Genomic DNA, 24,400 nt, shown 5'->3' on the forward strand with positions numbered 1-24,400 from the left:
TTTTATAGGGATTTGAACAAAGATGTAGGGAGAAGTAGGGGAATGGTTACATGATTGGTTGATTTAAGCAGTAACTGCACTTGTATCTTTCTGATAGGCTTAGATACTGGGGGCAAAGCTGGTGGGCGGGGGGCAAGGGGGATTCCAAGCAGATTAGGTAACCTTTATTGTGATTGGCTATGTGTATTTGAGGAATTTTAAGCAAACTTATTTTAAGCAAACTTATCCATGACCACAGGAGCGCATGGTGCAGTCTATTCCCCCTTAGCAGGAAACTGACCTTGCCAGGAAGCAGAAATTTGGGCCTATTGATGATTGTGATTCTATGGCTTCCTGAATCCTTCATTTTAGATTGAGACCAGAGATGGCTCAGTGGTTAAAAGCACTTCCTATGCAAGCATGAGGGCCTGAGGTGGCCTGAAAAACCACTTGAATTTAATCTCCAGAACCCACATAAATAGTTGAGTGCAATGTACAACTACACCCCAATCCTGTGGGAAGCAGAGACTGGAGAATTGACGGGGCTCACAGTAACAAATGGAAGCCTCCAGGATCAGCAAGAGACTCCAGCTCAAGTAAGAAGCAGAAGAACAGTAGTGGGGGACACCTGACATCCCCTCTGTCCACCTCAGGCAAGCACACCCTGCCATAGATGAGTGCATAGGATGCCATATGAGTACGTGTACACTGTGCTACACATACAGCGAGTTCTAGATCAGTAAAATCAGCACCTAATTAAAAGATAGGGGTGGGGGGCTGGAGAGATGGCTTAGCGGTTAAGCGCTTGCCTGTGAAGCCTAAGGACCCCGGTTCGAGGCTCGGTTCCCCAGGTCCCACGTTAGCCAGATGCACAAGGGGGCGCACACATCTGGAGTTCGTTTGCAGAGGCTGGAAGCCCTGGCGCGCCCATTCTCTCTCTCCCCCTCTGTCTTTCTCCCTGTGTCTGCCACTCTCAAATAAATAAATTGAAAAAAAAAGTATTAAAAAAAAAGATAGGGGTGGGGTTGGAGAGACGGCTTAGTGGTTAAGCACTTGCCTGTGAAGCGGAAGGACCCTGGTTCAATGCTTGATTCCCCAGGACCCACGTTAGCCAGAGGCACAAGGGGTCACGTGTATCTGGAGTTCGTTTGCAGTGGCTGGAGGCCCTGGTGTGCCCATTCTCTCTCTCTCTCTCTCTCTCTATCTGCCTCTTTCTTTCTTTGTCACTTTCAAATAAATAAATGAAATTAAAAAAAAGAGGGGTGTTTACTGTTACCTAAGGAATGGGATGATCCCTTTGTGCAATGTACCATGACCTTCCTGTATCTCTGTTTCTAAATATCTTTGTGATTACTTAGCATAAAATGTTTCTTGCCTCAGTTCTGCCTATGTGACCTATGTAACCTTGTGACTTGTTGTAATAGTGCCCCCCCCCGCCTTGTTTAATAGTATGTAACTTTGTGGTTTAAGTCCCATCCTGTTTTGTTTTGTTTTTTTTTAAGCAGGGTTAACTCCTAGTCCAGGCTGACCTGGAATTCACTATGTGATCTCAGGGTGGCCTCCTTAGTGGGATTGGTGGTATTCACCAAGGGGTTGTGGGTTACAAGATATGAGAGCAGCAGTCAGCCATAGTAAAGGGAGGCAGGCCAATGTCCGGACATTCCCTTCCACTCTGAGGCTCTTAGTCTTTCCACCCACCTTTCACAAAATTCCCTGAGCCATGGTGGGTGTGTTTTAAGTCTTTTTTTTTTGTTTTGTTTTTTCAAGGTAGGGTCTGACTCTGGCCCAGGCTGACCTGAAATTCACTCTGTAGTCTCAGGGTGACCTTCAACACTCAGTGATCCTCCTGCCTCAGCCTCCCAAATGCTGGGATTAAAAGTGTACCCCACCACGCCCGGCTTCCTGTTTTTACTATAAACATCATGTGGTTATTTCCAATAAAAGCTGACACTCCAAACAGTTCTGGGCTGCATCCTGAGATCCCGACCTCTGGGGTGCAGATCTGGTGTACCAGCTTTCTTCTTTTTCTCTCTTTTTTACCCAATAAAACCTTGCCTCACACAAAAATGAGATAAAAGATAGGTAAACGATGTGGACACATACAAATGGCAAATAAGCATATAAAAAGATAGTCAGACCCTACCTCAAAACAACAACAACAACAAAAAGAATCAAAAATGTGTCATTGGAAATTATAAATTAAACTGGAAAAGCATGAGACCCTAGATTGGTTCCCTGGAACCTAAAATAATATAAAATAAGTAATAAACACTGCACATTTATGTTAGAATGGCCAAAATACAACTGGCTAGAATATGGAGTAACATTGCAGGTTGGGAGGCAAAATGGTAGACACTCTGGCAGACAGACTGGCAGTTCCTTTCACATACCATACAACGTAGCAATTGCGTACATTGCTGCTTACCCAAAATGGGTTGACAGCACACACATACAGAAATATGTACGTGGATGTCTACAGATTTATTCAATATTGCCAAAACTTGGAAGCAAGCAAGATGGCTTTTAGTAGTGGTAAATCCAACAACACAATAGTATTTAGTGCTAAAGAGAAATAAGCTACCAAGCCAGGCAAAGTTCTGGCAGAACCTTAAATATATATTACTAATAAGTTAAAGAAGCCAACCTGAAGAACTGCCTACTATATGCATACCATTCTGGAAAAAGCAAACTATAGACACCAGACCAGTTGTTTACTGGGGAAGGGAGACAGGAAAGCCAATTAGACCACTGGTCTGTCAAGTCTTGACCAAGATATTGTTTGAATCTAATGATAGCACTTTTGTAGAAAGCATTGTAATGTCAAAGAATGAATGTGTAAATCTGTAAGTTTTTCTTACTAGAGCTGGCTAATATGTCTAAAGCACAGAAAATCTCACCAAGATACTTTTTATAAACTGCCTCTTTTAATATATATATTCTTAAAAGTTTTTGACAACTTCCATAATTATAGACAATAAACCATGATAATTCCCTCCCCCCTCACTTTCCCTTTCACAACTCCTTTCTCCATCGTATTCCCCCTCAATTAGTCTTTTATCTTGACGTCATCATCTTTTCCTCTTATTATGATGGTCTTGTGTAGGTGGTGCCAGGCACTGTGAGGTCATGGATATCCAGGCCATTTTGTGTTTGGAAGAGTGCACTGTAAGGAGTTCTACCCTTCATTTGGCTCTTCTTTCTGCTACCTCTTCCACAATGGACTCAGAGCCTTGGAAGGTGCGACAGAGATGTTTCAGTGCTGAGCACTCCTGTCACTTCTCAGCACTATGGTGCCTTCTGAGTCATCCCAGAGGTCACTGCCTTCTGAAAAGAGAAGCTTCTCTAACCAAAAGTAAGAGTACCATTAATATGTGGGTATGAACATTAAGAGAAGTGCTTACTAGCAGTTTGGTGAACATAATATATGCATTTAGCCAGACACTAACAGGCATTATACCCCCAGGGCTCATGACCTCCCCCTGTCATAGGTTTTCAGCATCAAGTACATATTCCCTCCTGTGGAGCGGGCCTCAATTAGAGAGTGGTTGGTTTCCCCATAACAGACATGTCACAGTTGCACCCATTGGCTCATTTGACCTGCCTGGCCTAACTTAAGACTTGTAGTGTCCACTGTTGTTTATTTCCACTGATGACTTCTCTCTCCCATAGAGCTGCAAGTGGGTAGCTTTTTCTAGCTTTCTGTCAGCTGGTCTACAGGAGGAGGTTTTCAGCTCAGCTCCAGCAAGGTTTCTTAGTGACCTTTCAGCCTAAGCATATGAAGTTTTAACAATAGGGTTTTACCATCGAGTTCTGATGGGAAACCAAGAGATTTGGCAATGGCCTGTAATGTTTTAGAGGCATCACGGACCTCCCTGGCCAACAACTCACTGGAAAGTATCCCATTCCTGACACTGAAATTATTCTAGGAACACTCTATGGCTTCTGGGTGCACCATTGTCCAAATAAGTAGGATACCATATGGCTTATTCATACCCTCTTAATTTTTTGATTAACCCTCCCCTGACCGTTATTTTACTGAATCTCTTCCCCTGACCTCACTTGGACCTTTCCACCCCCAGTAACCTGTTTACCTTGACATATTTTATTTATTTGAAAGAGAGAAAGAGGGAGAGAATAGATGTGCCAGGACCTCTAGCCACTGCAAACAAACTCCAGATGCATGTGCTTTGCAAGTGCCTTAACTGCTAAGCATCTCTCCAGACCCAATTATTGTAGTTTTAGTAGTTCATGTATCACTTAAATGCTATTAAAGAATAATCAAAATTGCTCAAATAGATTTAGATCATTTACCAAAGCAATCTGACCTTATGGGAGTTTCTGACCATTTATATGATCATTAAGAACTAATATTTGACTTATAAATTCTAATTTCATCTTTTGCACATTGAGGAAAGAGATTGGCAATTTTATCTGTATCAAGATGCTGATTTTGAAGGATTGATTCCATCTCTTTGAATAGTTCTTTCTCCAGCCTTCTCATGTTGTCCAACATTGTTCTGGCTTTTTCCTAAACAATTAAAAGAATAAAAGTAACTGCACATGAATCTAACCAAATCCCAACCCAACCCCCACACATAAGGTCTGTTCATTCTGGTTTCTCTTTCTGTAGATGTAAAAGGAATGACATTCTTTGGGAAAATTATTGCCCTGGATTGAGTTAATGCATTAATACCAAGCCAGGCATCTTTAATCTCAGCACTTGGGAGGCAGAGGTAAGAGGACTGCTGTGAGTTCAAGGCCAGCCTGGTACTCCAGAGTGAGTTCCAGATCAGCCTGGGCTAGAGTGAGACCCTGCCTTAAAAAAAGTACATTAATAGGCTGGGATATTTTTGTAGATTTAGATTTTCTATGTTTAGAGCCAGTTTTATCAGAGTGAGGAAACAGCTAGAATATAGCTCAGTGGTAGAGTATTGCCTAGCATGCCCAAGGCTCTGGGTTCAATCCTCAGCACTAGAAAACAATAAATAAATGCCATCTTCAGACTAAGGAAATAGAACAGTAATATTCAAGAAAAGCAACAAAAACATTTTTTTCTATGACTTGCTCCCCATTTCATGAAAGTGAAAAGGTCAATGACTCTTAACAGAAGGCAGCACTGTGTGTGTGTGTGTGTGTGTGTGTGTGTGTATGTGTGTGTTTGGAAACTGAATTCAGGCCTTATACATGGTAGGCATGTACTCTGCCTTGGAACCCACACTTTTTGTCCAGAAAGGATCAGGTTTTTTTGTTCATTTTTATTTATTTATTTGAGAGTGACAGAGAGAGAGAGAAAGGAGCAGATAGAAAGAGAGAGAGAATGGGCATGCCAGAGCCTCCAGCCACTGCAAACGAACTCCAGACACATGCGCCCCCTTGTGTATTTGGCTAACGTGGATCCTGGGAAATCAGGCCTCGAATCAGGGTCCTTAGGCTTCACAGGCAAGTGCTTAATCACTAAGCCATCTCTCCAGCCCAACGATCAATTTTTAAATTGTTGACAAATCATCATTATCACCTTAGGGTCTAGAGACAAAAGAATATTGTATATAAAGTAAATAAGCCTTACTTAAATTTTGTGAACCATTACAGGGCAGAGTGCCACAAAACAAAGGTTCTAGCATATGAAATTCCATTTCATTTCTTTGAGGAAGCACTATATTTCATAATGGGGAGTAAATTTTGTTTACAAATGGTATTTAAATAATTTCCTTTTTGGAAATCAAGCTTAGGATCCCTACTTCATGACATATAAAAAACAAATTCCAGATGAATTAGAGAATTTTTTTTCCCTTTTGGTCTTTCAAGGTAGGGTTTTACTCTATCCCAGGCTGATCTGGAATTTTCTATGTAGTCTCAGGGTGACCTCACACTCATGGCGATCCTACCTCTGCTTCCCAAGTGCTAAAATTAAAGGCATGCCCCACCACGCCAGCTTACTAAATTTTTTATTTTATTTTTAAATTTTATTTATTTGTTTGCAAGCAGAGAGAGAGAGACAGAAGAGAGATAGACAAAGAGAATGGACATGTCAGAGCCTCTAGCCACTGTAAACGAGCTCCAGATGCATGAGACTCTGTGTATTTGGCTTTATGTGAGTACTGGGGAATTGAACTCAGGTTGTTAGACTTTGCAGGCAAACATCTTAGCCACTGAGCCATCTCTCCAGCTCCTATTTTTATTTTTTTTAACGTGTGTATGATGTACATGTGTACACATGCTCACATGTGCAGAGGTGCACATATGTGCATATGTGTCTGAAGGCCAAAGGCCACCTCACATATTATACTTAGGAATGCCATCCACCATTTTTGAGATGGATCTCTAATTTGGCCTAGAGCTTGCCAATAAGGCTATACTACCTAGCTAGCAAGTTCCAGGAATCCACCCATTTCTACTTCCCTAGCACTGAGATTATAAGAGTGTACCCCCACACCTGAATTTTTATGTGAGTACTGGGGGTTCAAACTTAGGTCCTCGTGCTTACAAGACAGGCACTTTACTCACCAAGACACCACCCATTCCCAAGAACTAAAGACTTTTTTAAAGCACATATGTACTGAAAGAATCTACAGACATTTTCATTTTGAGGTGAGGTCAATTTTTTTGAAGAATGAAATCAAGATGCCTTAAAGGAGAAGACTTAACAAATATAACTGACTAAAAATTTTAAAGAAGAAAGGAGCATAGCAGAAGACTTATGCAAGGGCACGAATAATTGGAGGGCTCATCCACACTGGCATGAATTTGGAGGACTGGCCAAGCCCAGGAGAAAAGATGAAACTTCTGGCCTGTGGGCTGTCAGTGCTTGCTCTTCCATCCCCAAGTTATATGATGGAGTTCAGGATGTAAGTCATAAGAGAAAACAATAAGGTCCCAGATAAAACAGGAGCAACATCAAGAATTCTTAGCAAATTAGGGGATGGCTCAGTGGTTAAAGACAAGAGCTTCTAAAAACCTGCAGGCTGGAATTTGTATCTCCAGCACCCATATAAAGGCCAACACAGAAGTGGTGCATGCATCTGTAGTCCAAAGTGCCTTGGATAATGGGAGCCAGAGTCAAGAGAATCCCAAAGCTGGCAGGGGGAGGGCCAAGTCTGGCTTTTTCAGTGGCAAAACAAGGAAACTCTGTGATGGAAGCTGTCAAAAAGTTTTAAAAATAAGGAAAAAGTATGGGCTGGAGAGATGGCTTAGCGGTTAAGCGCTTGCCTGTGAAGCCTAAGGACCCCGGTTCAAGGCTCGGTTCCCCAGGACCCACGTTAGCCAGATGCACAAGGGGGCGCACGCATCTGGAGTTCGTTTGCAGTGGCGGAAGCCCTGGCGCGCCCATTCTCTCTCTCTCCCCCTCTTTCTCTCTCTGTTGCTCTCAAATAAATAAATAAAAATTTTAAAAAAAATAAGGAAAAAGTATATTTAATTTAAAAAAGGTGTATGCTTCCTTCCTGTTGACTAGTGTCCACAGTGATAGAAAAATGCTATGCAGTCTATTTGAAGGACAGTCTTAAATTTCTTTTTAAAATAGTTTCATTTACTTATCTGCAGGGTGTGGTGGTTTGATTCAGGTGTCCCCCATAAACTTAGCTGTTCTGAATGCTAGGTTCCCAGCTGATGGAGATTTGGAAATTAACGCCTCCTGAAGGGAGTATTTTGTTGGGGGCGGGCTTATGGGTGTTATAGCCAGCTCTCCCTTACTAGTGTTTGGCACACTCTCCTGTTGCTATGGTCCATGGCCAGGGGATGATATCCACCCTCTGCTCATGCCATTGATTTCCCTGCTGTCATGGAGCTTACCCCTCCAGCCTGTAAACCAAAATAAACCTTTTTCCTATAAGCTGCTCTTGGTCAGGTGATTTCTGCCAGCAATGCAACACAGGGAGAGGGAAGGGAAGAGGAAATGGGTGTGCCAGGGGCCCCAGCCTCTGCAAACAAATTCCAGATGCATGTACCACTTTGTGTATCTGGCTGTACATAGATACTGGGAAATTTAACCCGGGTTGTTAGGCTTTACAGGCAAGTGCCTTAACCACTGAGCCATCTCTCCAGCCTGGATTACAGTCTTAACCAGCAGTGGACCCTGCAAGCTACACTACTGGCTAGCTGGGCAGAAGGTTCCCACTACTGCAATAATAGCATGTTTATGATGGGGATAACTAACTGATCTCTGAATCTGAGGCCTGCTCCATAGGAGTGAATTCATGCCTGGTTCTGAAAACGTCAAAAGCCTACAGCTAGAAAGGGCATAAGCCCTAGGGATGTAGCTACTACTATTATTGAGCTAAGTGGATATATCTGTACCCACCAAACTGCTCTCTAAATATTTATGTTTATACCCAAATATTAATGCTCCTCTCACTTCTGGAAGCTTCTCTTTTCAGATGGCAGTGACTACTGGGGAATTCAAAAGTCATCAATGTGCTGAAAAGTGACAATTGAGTGTTTAGCATTCATGTTGGGTCCTTATGCTTCGCAGGCAAGAGTCTTAACTGCTAAGCCATCTCTACAGCCCCTTAAACTATTCTTAATAATACAACAAAATATGATCTAACCATACCTTATTATTATCTGTTACTTCCAATGCCTGTTGGTGTTCTTGGTAGAGTGGGTGTCTTCTATCAGCCTTAAAGTGTGACCTCCTTTTATCTGGACCTTCAAATTCAAATGTTGGTGATTGTGTATCCAATAGTTGTGAAATATGGGGCACAAATATGAAAGGCTTAAAAACAGATCTAGAAAAAAGAATCCTCATTGAATTTCCATGTCAAAATATTAAAATACATCTGTCTTTCTAAATTCCTTATCATTAAAATTTTTATTAGTAATGCACACATACTTATTGGTTCTTGCCATTTGATTCTCAGGCTCATTTTCCTGCCATATTTAGACAAGGGACAAGGCTTTACTTAGCTTTGTATTCCCACAAACCTAACAGAGGACTTGGTACATTAACAGAGCCAGAGAACTAAAAGTTTGCTATTTACTGAGTGAGAACAATCCACAGTGTCAGAGATGGATAATTACAACTCTGGGTGAACATCAGCACCAGTGCCAGTGACACTGTGTGTTTGGTTCTGTCTTCTTTAAACTCTCTCTAATAACATGAAAGACTAATGTTAAGGGATAATGAATACAAAACTGTTTCTAAATATAAATCTGCTTCTAGACAGGAATTGAGTTTTATTCATTTGGGGGAGGGGTGGTCTAAGGTAGGGTCTCACTTTAGCTCAAGCTGACCTGGAATTCTCTATGAAGTCTCAGGGTGGCCTTGAATTCAGTGCAATTCTCCTATCTCCCAAGTGATGGGATTAAAGGTGTGTGCCACCACACCTGGCTGAATTTTCTTCTTTTTAAAATACTTTATTTATTTGAGAGAGAATGAGAGAGAGAGAGATGGAGAATGGGTGCACCAAGTCACTGCAAACAAACTCCAGATGCATGTGCCACCTTGTGCATCTGGCTTATGTGGGTCTTGGGGGAATAGAACCTGGATCCTTAGGCTTACAGGCATGTGCCTTAACTACTAAGCCATCTCTCAAACTGCTGAACTAAGTTTTCTAAAAAATACTAATTAATGACTTTTTTTTTTTTTGGTTTTTTGAGGGAGGGTCTCACTCTAGTTCAGACTGACCTGGAATTCACTATGCAGTCTCAAGGTAACCTTGAACTCATGGCGATACTCCTACCTCTGCCTCCTGAGTGCTGGGATTAAAGGCATGCACCACCATGCCCAGCTGGAAATACTGATGACTTAAGATAGTTTATGAAAGCCCTAACTGTATAGAACTTGACATGTTACTACCTTAAGTTTTGTATAGATCTGTGTTGCCTATATAGAAATGCATAAATAAACATAGCACAGTTATCATTTACCCCATCTATTGTTATTTTTTTTGTTCATTTTTTATTGATTTAATTGAGAGCGACAGACATAGAGAGAAAGACAGATAGAGGGAGAGAGAGAGAATGGGCGCGCCAGGGCTTCCAGCCACTGCAAACGAACTCCAGATGCGTGCGCCCCCTTGTGCATCTGGCTAACGTGGGACCTGGGGAACCGAGCCTCGAACCGGGGTCCTTAGGCTTCATAGGCAAGCGCTTAACCGCTAAGCCATCTCTCCAGCCCCCATCTATTGTTATTAATCATATAATGTTGTAAAGTCTAAAATTTTACTTAAAAAAAAAACTATCTACTTCCCTTTCTTGACAATGTTAAATAATTGTGGGGGAAAAGGAGTAAGGATAACTATAAAGAACTTATTAACCTTTGTTCTCATAAAAATCAGAACAGGGGCTAGAGCGATGGCTTAGCAGTTAAGCGCTTGCCTGTGAAGCCTAAGGACCCCGGTTCGAGGCTCGGTTCCCCAGGTCCCACGTTAGCCAGATGCACAAGGGGGCGCACGCGTCGAGAGTTTATTTGCAGTGGCTGGAAGCCCTGGCTCGCCCATTCTCTCTCTCTCCCTCTATCTGTCTTTCTCTCTGTGTCTGTCACTCTCAAATAAATCAATAAAAAATGAACAAAAATATATTTTAAAAAATCAGAACAGTTATACAACATGGAAATTACAAACTAAAATCCAAACAGAAAATACATTTACAAATTATACTCTTTGATGCACGCCTTTAATCCTAGCACTCAGGAGGCAGAGGTAGGAGGATCACTGTGAGTTTGAGGCCACCCAGTTACTACATAGTGAATTACAGGTCAGCCTGGACCAGAGTGAGACCCTACCTCAAAAAAAAAAACAAAATTATACTCCTGGTCTGGAGAGATGGCTTAGCTGTTAAGGCACTTGCCTGCAAAGCCAAAGGACCCAGGTTTGATTCCTCAGGACTCACATAAGCCAGATGCACAAGGTGGCACATGTGTCTGAAATTCATTTGCAGTGGCTGGTGGCCCTGGTGCACCCATTCTCTCTCAAATATATATATTTTTTAAGGTGGGGTCTTGCTCTAGCCCAGGCTGACCTGGAATTCACTATGTAATCTCAGGGTGGCCTCAAACTCATGGTTATCCCCCTACCTCTGCCTCCTGAGTGCTGGGATTAAAGGCGTGTGCCACCACACCCAGCAAAATAAAATATTTTTTTTCAAAAATACCCTTAGGGCCTGGAGAGATGTCTCAGTAGTTAATGTGCTTGCTTGCAAAGCCTAACAGCCTACATTTGATTCCTCAGTACACTCATACAGCCAGATGCACAAAGTAGCACATGAGTCTGGAGTTTGTATGCAGCAGCAAGAGGCCCTGGCATGTCCATTTCCCACCCACCCCCATTAAATAAATAGTATTTAAGAAAAAAAGAAAAAGAAAAAGCTGGGCATGGTGGTACATGGATTTAATCCTAGCCCTTGGGAGGCAGAGGTAGAAGGGTATTGTGAGTTCTAGGCCAGGCTGGGACAACAAAATGAGTTACAGGTCAGCTTGGGCTAGACAGAGTGAGACTCTACCTCAAAAAAAAAAAAAAGTTGTCTTATTTGTGTAATAAAACTTTAGCCTCACAAATCATTAACATACTAATGATTCTGCTCCATCTGCTATTTTCTAGTCTTTACCTCTCAGGATCAGGAGTTCCTGTAAAGAAGTGGATGCAGGGAAGGCTGGGATCATGTGGTAAAATAGAAACCATGCTTGCTGTGGTCAGGAATTCTCCTTCCATATTAATGCCACTTGGTTTATCTCGAAGAATTTCCATCATTGTTTCAAAAGTTATGTTTCCTAAGGAAGTAAATGTAAAAACCATCAAATAGTAATAAATATGACAGATCCTTTACAAACACACATTGCTTTCTCTATTGATCGTATAAAACATGTCATATTGGTCTTAGCGTAACTTAAGGATATAGACTGGAAGCAATTTTGAATTAACTGCAACTAGACTCATGTTGCTATCATAAGAAAGATAACTTTCTTTTAAATAAAAAACAAGAGCTGGAAAGATGGCTTAGCAGTTAGGACACTTGCCTGCAAAGCCTAAGAACTCATGTTCAGATCTGCAGGTCCCACACAGCCAGATGCAGTGACACAAGCATGCGATGTGGCACATGTGCACAAGGGAGCACTCACATCTGGAGTTCATGCACAGTGGGTTGTTCAGAGAATGGGTCCTGGCATGCCCATTCTGTCTGTCTGTCTGTCTGTCTGTCTGTCTCTCTCTCTCTCTCTCTCTGTGTCCCTCTTTCTCACTCTCAAAAAAATTAAAATAAAATAAAACCATTCTAACAGTTAAAAACTTCCTAATAAAAAGGAACCAGCCAGGTTGGTAGCGCACACCTTTAAACCTAACACTCAGAAGGCAGAGTTAGGAGGATCGCTTTGCGTTCAAGACCAGCCTGAGACTACATAGTGAATTCCAAGACAGCATGACGCTACCACAAGAAAAAAAAAAAAAAAAAAAAGGAACTAATAGTATAAAAAAATCCACTTAATATTATTGCCCTTACAGAAATTTTTGTTTATGTTTTTGATTTTAGAGGTATGGTCTCACTCTATCCCAGGCTGACCTGGAATTTATTATGTATTCTCAAGGTGGCCTCAAACATGGCAATCATCCTACCTCTGCCTCCTGAGTGCTAGGATTAACAGAATTTTTTATTTCTTTATTTTATGTGACAAGATCTAACACTATAACCCAAGCTAGCCTACAGCTCATTCATCCTATAGCCAAGGCTGGCCTCAAACTTGCAGTAGTCCTCCTGCCTCAGCCTCTCAGGTGCTAACTTTTGAAGTATATTTTGTCAACAACGAAGAAATCATAGGAATAATTATTATCTGAGTCTATTCATTTTGGGATCCAAATTAACAAATTACTTTTCCTATAATACTTTTTGCTTAACATTAATAATTCTATACAAAAGTATAAACTGGAACTTGAGAAGGAATGAAGGAAATCATATGATTGGTTATGGAATTCAGATAGGCACAAATTGTACTATATGACCTTGAAGGCTTAAACATCAGTTGAGTGTAATTATATATTTTATTTTTATTTTTTAAAATATGTTTAGTTAGTTAGAGAGAGCTAGGGAGGGATGGAGGGACAGAGAGGCACTAGAGCGAATGTGTGCACCAGGGCCTCCAGGTACAGTAAACAAACTCCAGATGTATGTGCCCCTTGTGCATCTGGCTTACTTGAGTCCTGGGAGATTGAACCTTAGGCTTATTAGGCAAGTGCCTTAACTGTTAAGCCATGTCTTCAGCCCTACATTTTGTTTTATGCTTTCATATTTAAGGTTTAATATTTTAAGACATTTTTGAGAAAAAAAAACCAGAAACATAAAAGTGTCTCTTATCATTCTACTAGACCCATGCCACAGGTTGCAGAGAGCTTCAGAACTCAGCATTTGGAAAGCATAACCACAAAACTTAAAGAGCTGCGGATGTTTTCAAACAGTTCTGCTCTTCACTATACATACCCACAGGGACAGATGTGGCTCAGGACAACCGTATAAAAAATAAAGCAACTGGAGAGATGGTTCAGCAGTTAAAGGCACTTGCTTGCAAAGCCTATTAGCCTGGGTTCAATTCCTGAGTATCCCCACAAAGCCAGATGCACAAAGTGGTACGTGTGTTTGGAGTTCATCTGCAATGACACTAGGTTGTGGTACACCCATTGTCATTCTGTTTCTTTCTCTGCTTGCAGGTAAGTAAAAATATTATTTTTAAAATCCTGCCCTACCTAATAAAGTTCTCCAAGAGTACTGTGGTAATGTGACATTTCATCAGTTATCTTCTGAAAAATTTGTCACTCTCACTTCTTAATCAAATTAAAATTCCTTCTAATTAAAAGTAACCACTAAGCTCAACTGAAATAACCATTTCTTCTCCATCTATATATAGCATTCATGACTTTTTGTCATTATTTGTCCAAGTTCTATCACTAGATTATTTTTATTTTTATTTTTATTATATTTTTGGATTTTCAAGGTAGGGTTTCACTCTAGTCCAGGCTGACCTGAAATTCACTATGTAGTCTCAGGGTGGCTTTGAACTCACGGTCATCCATCTACCTCTGCCTCCAAAGTATTGGAATTGAAGACGTGCACCACCATGCCTGGCTAGGTTATAATTTTTTAAAGACAGTCTTTCCAACAAAATGTTGTCTGTCTGTCCATTCGTTAAATGGATAACTGATAGATACATAGATATCTGACAATATCCATCTCTCCATCCAGCCACCCAGGTAGACAAATATAGATCTGAGCCGGGGTATGGTGACGCCTTTAATCCTAGCACTCAGGAAGCAGAAGTAGGAGGACTTCTGTAAGGCCAGCCTAGGACTACAGAGTGAGTTCCAGGTCAGCCTGGGCTAGAGTGAGACCCTGCCTCAAAAACAAAACAAAACAAACAAAAAACGCCTAACTAGCTGGGCATGGTGGTGCATGCCTTTAATTCCCAGTATCTGTGAGGCAGAGGTAGGAGGCCACCCTGAAACTACTTAGTAAATTCCAGATCAACTTTGGCTAGAGCAAAACTCTACTTTAAAAAACCAAAACAGGGCTGAAGAGATGGCTTAGTGGTTAAGGCACTTGCCTACAAAGCCCAAGGAACCATGTTCGACTCCCCGATCCCATGTATGCCAGAAGCACAAGGTCACGCATGTGCACAAGGTAGTGCATGCATCTGGAGTTCAACTGCAGTGGCTGATGGCCCTTCTCTCTCTCATTAAAAAACAAACAACAACAGGAAAAAAAAAAAACAACTAAATAAATTTATACGTGGGGGGGGGGAGGTATTACCATGGGATATTTTTTATAATCATGGAAATGTTAATAAAAATTGAGGAAAAAAATTTATATAGATATAGATCGAGAAAATGAAGAAGTAAAAGTCCCCTGATCCAATCTCAACTTAAGTAACCAGTTAACAATTCACTGAAGATCACTCCAAAGTTTTGGAATTGTTTTTTAAGTTTTCTTTTGAATGAATATAAGAAATTCTCATTATCAAAAGAAAATTGGTACCAGGAAAGAGCTACTTGAAGTAGTATATTTAAAATGAGAATCAAAATTTCATGGCAAATAGTAGAGTGCAAAGCACTGACAGAGCTTTAAATAAAAATAACACAGAAATAAGTTGCTATAAGCTTACAGTTACTAAAACTGAGATTAAAAATCTAAACTTATTCTGAAACTTATTCTCAGAGCAAAGAATGAATGAAATGTAATTTTGACAGCAACATTTTAAAAGAATTCAACTTTAATTGTTAAAATATAAGCTAATTTTCCCAAAAATACTTAAGGACTACATCAATTTCTTCAAGTCTCTCTCTCTTAATATTTTAATATTCAAGTCACTTTCTTTTGAGGTATTTAGTCATGTTATTATCCTCAGTATTCTCTTCTGCAGTTAAGAGATCTGAATTTTTTTTTAAATTCACGTATTTATGTGCATGTGGGTACATGTATGGGCACTTCCAGGTTTCTGGCCACCACAAACAAATACCTGTTTGGTTTTTTGTGGGCATCTGGAGAAATTAAACCCAGGCCAGCAGGCTTTCCAAGCAAGCATCTTTAACCTGAAAACTGGCTTTATCTGAAATAATAGTAGCAATCCAAAATGACGCTCATGTATTTCTTGATATACATTGTTACTAGAGTTTTATTTTGTATATTTACATATTGTGAATATTTAATAACCATCAAGAGATTAAAGAACAAAATGTTGGGCTGCAGAGATGGCTCATCAGTTAATGTGCTTGCCTGTGAACCCTAAGGACCCATGTTTAACTCTCTAGGTCCCATGTAAGCCAGATGCACAAGGTCACATATGCATACAAGATGGCACATGTGTCTGGAGTTTGATCGCAGTGGCTGGAGGCCGTGGTGTGCCAGTTCTCTTAAAAAAGAAGAACAAAATGTTAAGAGCAAAGTAGATAGAAAGGCAGTGCTGACAGGAATGATGGCTGAAGACTGATTTTATAAATAGTTCACTAGTAGCTTGGTATGGTGGTGCACACCTTTAATTCCAGCACTTGGGAAGCAGAGGTAGGAGAATTGCCCTCAGTTCAAGGCCATCCTGAAACTACAGAGGACTCCAGGTCAAGCTGAGCTATAGTGAGAACCTACCTCAAAAAGACTTAAAAACATTTATATATACATACATACATATATATGTACATATGTGTGTGTGTGTGTGTGTGTGTGTATAATTTGTTCATTAGTGATTATTTTCAAGACTACTTGTGGTTCCCTGTGAACCCTTTGTAATTAGGGCAATTTATACAGAATATCCATTCTTCCCACTACATATCACTGTTTCCTTCAATCTTTGCTTCTTTCTACCTGATAGGTACCTAATACAAGGTTTACTTTTTTAAAAAAATATTCTTTTAGAGTCAGGGGTGGTGGTGCCTTTAATCCCAGCACTTGGCTGGGCAGAGGTAGGAGGATTGCCATGAGTTCGAGGCCAGCCTGAGACTACATAGTGAATTTCAGGTCAGCCTGGGCTAAAGTGAAATCCTATATCAAAAAAACTATATATATATATTTTTTTTCTTTTTTTGAGAGAGAGAGAGACATACAGAAAGAACAGGTATGCCAGGGCCTCCAGCCATTGCAAATAAATTCCAGACACATGTGCCACCTTGTACATGTGGATTATGTAGGTCCTGGGGAATTGAACTTAGGTCCTTTGGCTTTGCAGGCAACAGCCTTAACCACTAAGCCATCTCCCCAGCTCGAGCTTTACTTTTTAAAATAATGGACCTACATTTCCCCAATTTTCTTGTAGGATCTCCTAATTTTATGTTTGCACAGGATGCTGAGATAACATCATGCCTGGCATACAAAGCATTTTAGAGAAAATGGGAAAGGAATTAGGTAAGGTTCTAAAACCACTAGACTGATGTCAGTCTGAACCTGAGTTTAGTAGAGAAGAAAGGCTGTAAAGAAGTATACTTGACTGTCATCCCATCTAAGGAAATCTTAGCAAAGCTGTCACCTACTTCTTGAAACAGAAAGTCAGTCATCAGAGGAGTCCTATGTAGCCAGAATGGGCCTGCCTTGCGCTCCTCGTGCCTGGCCATCGACCTGTGGCAACTGTGGCCCTTGGGCCCCACGAAATCCACTGTGTGTGGATTTCAGCACTGCTGCTATACAGGCCACTGGCCATAAAATGTTAATGGTCAACTTTTATTTAGTTTGAACCAGGTATTTACTACTTCTGTTCCTCTTCATTCATTCAGTTCTGCATGTCTTGGAGCCATTTTATGCATGTGTGTGTGTGTGCATGTGGGGCAGTGCACATGTACATTGTCTCCGGTATCGACCACAGACTGTCTTCTTCTTCAGGTATTTCTTCCCTCTCTCCCAAAATACTACAGTATTTGCTACAATATTGGGAGTTTATGCCAATACAGTACATGTCCATAGCATGTACAGGCCCTGGAATAAATCATATAGATAGAATCTAAAAGGGAAGAATCTCCCTCCATTCTCATAATACGGGGCTACAGGAAAAAACCCACAAGTTTGTACTTAAATTACGATTTTGTGATGTTTCAAATTAAAAAAAAAAAAAAAACACACCTGACAGTCTAGGGAGATAGCTTATTGTTTGGGGCAGCTGCTTGCAAAGCCAAAGGACCCAGATTCGATTCCCCAGTACCCATGTAAGCCAGATGCACAAGGTGGCACATGTATCTGGAGTTCGTTTGCAGTGGCTGGAGGCCCTGGTGCACCCATTTTCTCTCTATCTGCCTCTTTCTCTTTCTCTCTAATAAATAAATAAAATTGGGGGTGGGGGACTGGCTTATGGGCTGGAGAAATGGCTTAGTGGTTAAGGCACTTGCATGCAAAGCCAAAGGACCCAGGTTCAATTTCCCAGGACCCATGTAAGCCAGATGCACAAGGTGGTGCATGCATCTGGAGTTCATTTGCGGTGTGGCTGGAGGTCCTGGTGTGCCCATTCATATTCTCTCTCTCTGCCTCTTTTACTGCTCTCTCAAATAAAATACAATATTTTTTAAAAGGGGAAAAAAAAACTGCCGAGTATGGTAGCACACATCTTTAATCCCAGTACTCAGGTGCCAGAGGTAGGAGGATCACTGAAAGTTCGAGGACACCCTGAGACTACATAGTGAATTCCAGGTCAGCCTGAGCTAGAGAGAGACCTTACCATGGGGGAAAAAAAAAAAAAGGAAAAACTGACTTACATATAAAAATCTACTGTTTTACCATCAGTTAATCATATAAGCTACCAATCATTTTATGTTAATGATAACAGATTTAAACAAGTCTATACTCTCTATGTAGTTTTCTCCAAATATAGCCATGACATCAAGTTCAAGAAAAATAATACTGAATTCACAAACAACTTATTACAGGAGCGATATCGTTTGGTCAATCTTGAAAACCTGGGCAGGGGAGAGGGGATACATCTAAAAAAATAGCCCTTAATATTAAGCTCAACAATAAAGCAAAACCCTACCATTCATACTTATCTATCAGGCATAAAGCTTTAATGCCTAGTGAGATTTAAAAATGATTCCAATCTAAATTCTTGCGAATGGCAAGCTTTAATAAAAACAATGTCAGAACCGTAACACTGTGATAATACAGGTATAATAAAAATGTTTTTGGTATTCCAAACCTACAATTCTCAAAATGAAAGGAGGATTTACATGATCACTTGAGTAGGATAGCTATAAGTAATCCACTAGCAAGCATTGAATAAGTACTAAGACTGCAGTGGAAAGGTTCAGTAAAATGAATGCAAAACACAGGGTGCAATTTCACTGCAATTTAAACTAGTTATTTAAAATACATGAGTGAATATAGACACCATTTGGATATACATGCAGCATATCTAATAGCTAGCAGGCAGGGATAGTTGGAAAGAAGAGAGATAGGCTCTTCTATCTAGAAAAATCATAGGAAAATTTAACCATAATGTACTAGTAGACAATTTCCTATGGAACTACTGGAAAGACATTTATTCTTTTGGCAAAGCACAGAAAGCTGGATGAACTGTACGTACTTCAAACTTTGTGTCAGCTATATTCACTGTTATACACATGTATGCGTTTCAAGTCTGTTATTGTTATTTTAGTTAAATATGACAGAATTAATCATTTTTTAAACCAGGTGTGGTGTTTTGATTTAGGGTCCCCCATAAACTTAGGTGTTCTGAGTGCCATGTCCCCAGCTGATGCACATTTGGGAATTGAATCATCCTGGAGGCAGTGTATTGTTGGGGGCAGGCTTATGGGTTTTATACCCAGCTTCCTGTTGCCAGCATTTGCCACACCCTCCTGTTGCTGTGGTCCATCTGATGCTGGCCAGAAGGTGATGTTTACTCTGCTCATTCCTTCATTTTCCCCTGTCATCATGGAGCTTCCCCTCAAGTCTGTAAGCCAAAATAAACCCTTTTCTTCCCCCCACAAGCTGCTCTTGGTCAGGTGATTTCTGCCAACAATGTGAACCTGACTACAACACCAGGTGATAGTTATTTTTTAATATCTTATTTATTTATTTGTAAGAAGACAGAAACACACAGAGAGAGAGACAGAGAGGGATGATGTGCTAGGGTGACTAGCCTCTGCAAACAAACTCCAGATGCATGAACCACTTTGTGCATATGGCTTTAGGTGGATACTGGGGAACCAAACACAAGTTATTAGGCTTTTCAGGCAAGGGCCTTAACTGCTGAGCCATCTCTCCAGCCCCAGAATTAATCATTTATATACAGTGGCTAATTAATTATAATCATATTTCTAATATATAATATTATATAATACTAATTAGTTCATTATAAGCAGTTCTATTTGGGTTTCTTCTTTTTGTTTGATTACTCTAAATCTTGGGATCCTTGAAAATTTCCTTTCTATATTTTTGGCTTGTTTGCTTGAGACAGGGTTTTGCTATCTAGACTAAACTGACCTTGAACTCATGGTGATCCTTACCCTTCACCCTCCCAAGTACTAGGATTATAGACATTAACCACCACAACACAATTATGTATTCGTTTTCTTTTTATCTTAATTATTTATTACAGGTCTCCATTTAAAAAATATGTGTGCCAGGCTGGAGATATGGCTTAGTGGTTAAGGCGCTTGCTTGAGAAGACTAAGGACCCATGTTTGATCTCTCTCCAGATCCTACATAAGCCAGATGCACAAATGTGATACAAGTGCAAGGTCGCACATGCACACTAGGCAGCACAGGGTCTGGAGTTTGACTGCAGTGGCTGAGGCCCTGGCATGCCAATTCTCAATTTTTCTCTTGCTCTCACTCACTCTTTAAAAAAAAAAAGTGGAAACTCCTACTAATCCTACTTCAAAACAAAAAAGAAATAAATGGATGAAATAAACATGTATGTGCAACCAAAAAGAAAACCCAACTTGTCAACATGGGGTGGAGTGATGGTTCCATGGTTAAAAATGCTTGGTGGGCTGGAGAGATATCTTAGCAGTTAAGGTGCTTGCCTGCAAAGCCCAAGGACCCAGGTTCGATTCCCCAGGACCCACAGAAGCCAGATAAATAAGGTGGCACGTGTATCTGGAGTTCTTTTGCAGCTACCAGAGGCTCTGGTGCCCCAGTTCTTTCTCTATCTGCCTCTCTCTCTCTCACATAGATAAAAATAAAATATGAAAAAATGTGTGTGCGCGCACATGCATGTGTGTGTATGAGGTACATGTGTGTTTTGTATCCAGCTTTATGTGAGTGCTGGAGAACCAAACTGGGCTTGCAAGTGAGTGCCTTTAACTGCTGAGCAATCTTCCCAGCCTCTTGGTATCCATATTTCTTAAAGATTATCTGTTAATTAGGTTATTTCCTGACCCTTTAAATTTTTTTTAATTTTTTAATTTTTTTATTTTTTTTTTAGGTAGGATCTCACTGTAGCCCAGGCTGACCTGGAATTCACAGTGCAGTCTCAGGGTGGCCTCGATCTCTCAGTGAGCCTCCCACCTCTACCTCCGGAGTACTGGGATTAAAGGTAGATGCCACCATGCCCAGCTTCTGACCTGGAACTCTGTAGCCTAATCTGGCCTTGAACTCACAGCAGTCCTACTGTAGCCTCCAAGTGCTGGGAATAAAGGCACAAGGTACCACACTGGCTTATTTAACAACTTTTTTAATTTTTAAAAATTTTATTTATTTGTCAGGTATGGGGGCTTTCACCTTAAACTGCAGGTCTTGGGAAACAGAGATAGGAGGATTGTTGTGAATTTCAGGCCACCTGAGACTAGATAGTGAATTCCAGGAGTCTAGAGTAAGAGCAAGATCCTACCTTGAAAAACCAAAAAAAAAGAAAAATAAATTATTTATTTATTTGAGAAAGAGAGCAAAAAAGGCAGACACACACACACACACACACACACACACACACAAACACACACACACACACAAACACACACACAGCGAACGGGAGCACCAAGTTCTGTAGCCACTGAAAATGAATTCTAGACTCATGTGCATCTGGCTTACATGGGTACTGGGGAATTGAACTTAGATCCTTAGTCTTTGCAGGCAAGCGCCTTAACTACTAAGCCATCTCTCCAGCCCCCAGCATTTTAAAAATTTTTTTTAAAAATTTTTATTAACATTTTCCATGATTATAAAAAAAATCCCATGGTAATTCCTTCCCTCACCCCCGACACTTTCCCCTTTGTTAAATTTTTGAAGTAAGCCGGGCACAGTGGTGCATGTCTTTAATCCCAGCACTTGGGAGGCAGAGGTAGGAGGATCACCATGAGTTTGAGGCCACCCTGAGACTACACAGTGAATTCCAGGTCAGCCTGGACTAGAATGAAACTCTACCTCAAAAAAAAAAAAAAAAAAAAAAAAAGGTTTCTAAAGACTGAGAATCTAAATTTGGCCTTCAAAATGAATCATACTTGTATATTTCCTCACATCTCACAAACAGCTTACAATATACCAATACTTTCAGTTTTACTAAGTATTTTTCTTCAAAACAGAGTTTATCACTCTCACATTATATCTACACAAGAATAATTTGTCATTCTGATATTATTTAAATGCTAAAATTACCTTTGTGTTTATTCAGAAGCTTGTAGCCCTCACAGAATCTGTTTGATGACATCATCATCAAGGCTGTGTCAATATAAGAATATGTTGCAGTGAAATCAAACTCCTTTTTACCATCCCACCAACCTTTCTGCTTAGCATAGCTTCTCATGTCTGGGTGCTCCCGATCAATTTTGGTGGTTATAGAAAGCTGATTGGAAATATTGCGGACTCCCTCTATTTTCAAAGAAAGGAAGGGAGAAAAAAAATTTATATACTTAGCATAAAGTATCTTTCTCTACATTATCATTGTTAGTTACCATTTAAATGTAAATATAGACTTCTAAATTTTGTGCCGTGTATCTGTTGCATATTTGGAAAGAGGAATTAACTTTTAAAATTAAATTTTGGTATAACTACTGTATATGCAATTATATGAAATAATTTAGAGAGACACTATAGTGGTTTGAATATGATGACCCCCATAAATATGTTCTGAATGCTTGGTCCTCCAGCTGGTTGCAACTTGGGAGGTAGAGCCTTGCTGGAGGAGGTGTGCATCTGGGAGCAACTGCTCCAGTTGTGAATTGCTTAGTACATGGTACTTAGACCTGGGAGCAAGCTTAGGGCTATTATAGCCAGCTACCCCTTGCCAGAACTTGGCTCACACTCTTGCTGCTGCTGTCCACCTGCTGTGGCAGACTGTGATGTCCAGTCTCTGCTCATGCCATGCTTTCCCCTGCCATCATGAAGCTTCCTCTTGAGACTGTAAGGGCCAAAATAAAAACTGTCCTTCCATTAGCTACTTTTGGTCAGGTGCTTTGTCCCAGCAATAAGAAGGTAACTACAACAGATACTATGTGCTTTACTCAGTAAAATGATGCCAGCCAGGTATTGTTACAAATATTATCACAAAAAAAAAATTTCTATTATCACAGGGATCTCTCATGAACCCTTTCATAGCTAAGCCCATATAGTCTCCATCCCTTATGTCTCATTAACTTCAGGGCTATACTTTTTTATTCTAAATGTCACTTAAGAGATACAAGTACATAGTCTTTTAGCTGTTTTTACTCAGCATAATTCTCTGAAGATTCATCTACATTATGTATCAATAGCTCATTCCTTTTGATACTGAGTAATATCTTATTGGATGGATATATAACTGTGTATTTAGTCATTCAAGAGTTGAAAAAAAGCCAAGTGTGGTGGCACATGCTTTTAATCCCAGCACTTGGGAGGCAGAAGTAGGAGGATCACCATGAGTTCAAGGCCACCCTGAGACTACATAGTGATTTCCAGGTCAGCCTGGTCTAGAGTGAGACCCTACCTTGAAAAACCAAACCCTCCCCCCACCAAAAAAGTTAAAAGATATCTCAGTTACTTCCAATTTAAAGTCAACATGGGGCTGGGGAGATGGCTTAGCAGTTAAGAGCTTGCCTGTGAAGCCTAAGGACCCTGATTCAAGGCTCAATACCCCAGGACCCACGTTAGCCAGATGCACAAGGGTGTGCATGCATCTGGAGTTCGTTTGCTGTGGCTGGAAGCCCTGGCACGCCCATTCTCTCTCTCTATCTGCCTCTTTCTCTCTCTGTCTGTCACTCTCAAATAAATAAATAAAAATAAACAAAACATATTTAAAGTCAATGTGGATAAAGCTATTTGTGGTGGTTTACACGTGAATGTATGCCCCCATAGCCTCAGGTACTTTTTTTTTTTTTTGGTTTTTTGAGGTAGGGTCTCACTCTAGCCCTGGCTGACCTGGAATTCACTATGAAGCCTCAGAGTGTCTCTGCCTCCCAGTGCTGGGATTAAAGGTGTGTGCCACCATGCACAGCTAGCCTCAAATATTTTTGATTAAGGTTAAGTTTCCAGCAGCCTGCAGGAGGAGATATCACTGGGGTGGAACCTGGGGTCCACATCTAAGGTGTGTTTGGGGGCAGATCTGACTCTAACCCAAAGGTGTGGAGAGAGCAGTTTGAGCTCTGGTGGGTTTGGGGTTTGTTGGCTTTCTGCAATTGTTTCTGTCTGCTTGGATCTATGAAGTAAACAGCTTCTTCTGCTACTGGAGTTTCCCATGGATCTATAAGTCTAAAGTGAATCCCCTCCTCCCATAACCTGTGTCTAAGGTTAGATGTTTGACCCAGAAACATGGAGCTGATTGTAACACTACTATAAATATTTATGTACAGATTTTGTATGAAAGTTAGGCTTTTGCTTATCTGGGGAAAATGTACAAACATGCAACTGGATTAATTACATGGTTAGCTTTTTTTTTTTTTTTTTGGTTTTTTGAGGTAGGGTCTCACTCTAACCCAGGCTGACCTGGAATTCACTATGGAGTCTCAGGGTGGCCTCAAACTCATAGCGATCCTCTTACCTCTGCCTCCCAGTGCTGTGATTAAAGGCATGTGCCACCATGCCCGGCATGGTAAGCTATTTTTAAGAAGCAAAGTGTTAACCATGT

The 24,400-nt window shown here is 40.6% G+C and overlaps 1 protein-coding gene across 2 annotated transcripts in view; it reads right to left on the reverse strand.

The window, feature by feature from the left end:
* Window positions 1-4,089: 4,089 nt before the first annotated feature.
* Window positions 4,090-24,400, reverse strand: part of Scrn3 (secernin 3) — a 30,350-nt gene continuing 10,039 nt past the window's right edge. The window contains exons 5-8 of one of the 2 annotated variants that reach the window (XM_004660330.3): window positions 21,958-22,170; window positions 11,521-11,683; window positions 8,528-8,702; window positions 4,090-4,507 (exon numbers count right to left, since the gene is read on the reverse strand). In XM_004660330.3, coding sequence (XP_004660387.1) covers window positions 4,337-4,507; window positions 8,528-8,702; window positions 11,521-11,683; window positions 21,958-22,170 — 722 coding nt within the window. In that variant the 3' untranslated portion in view covers window positions 4,090-4,336. The remainder of the gene's footprint in view (window positions 4,508-8,527; window positions 8,703-11,520; window positions 11,684-21,957; window positions 22,171-24,400) is intronic. The other variant, XM_045147906.1, reaches the window with a different exon arrangement.

This window comes from Jaculus jaculus, chromosome 4 (assembly GCF_020740685.1).
Source record: "Jaculus jaculus isolate mJacJac1 chromosome 4, mJacJac1.mat.Y.cur, whole genome shotgun sequence".
Taxonomy (NCBI): Eukaryota; Metazoa; Chordata; class Mammalia; order Rodentia; family Dipodidae; genus Jaculus; species Jaculus jaculus.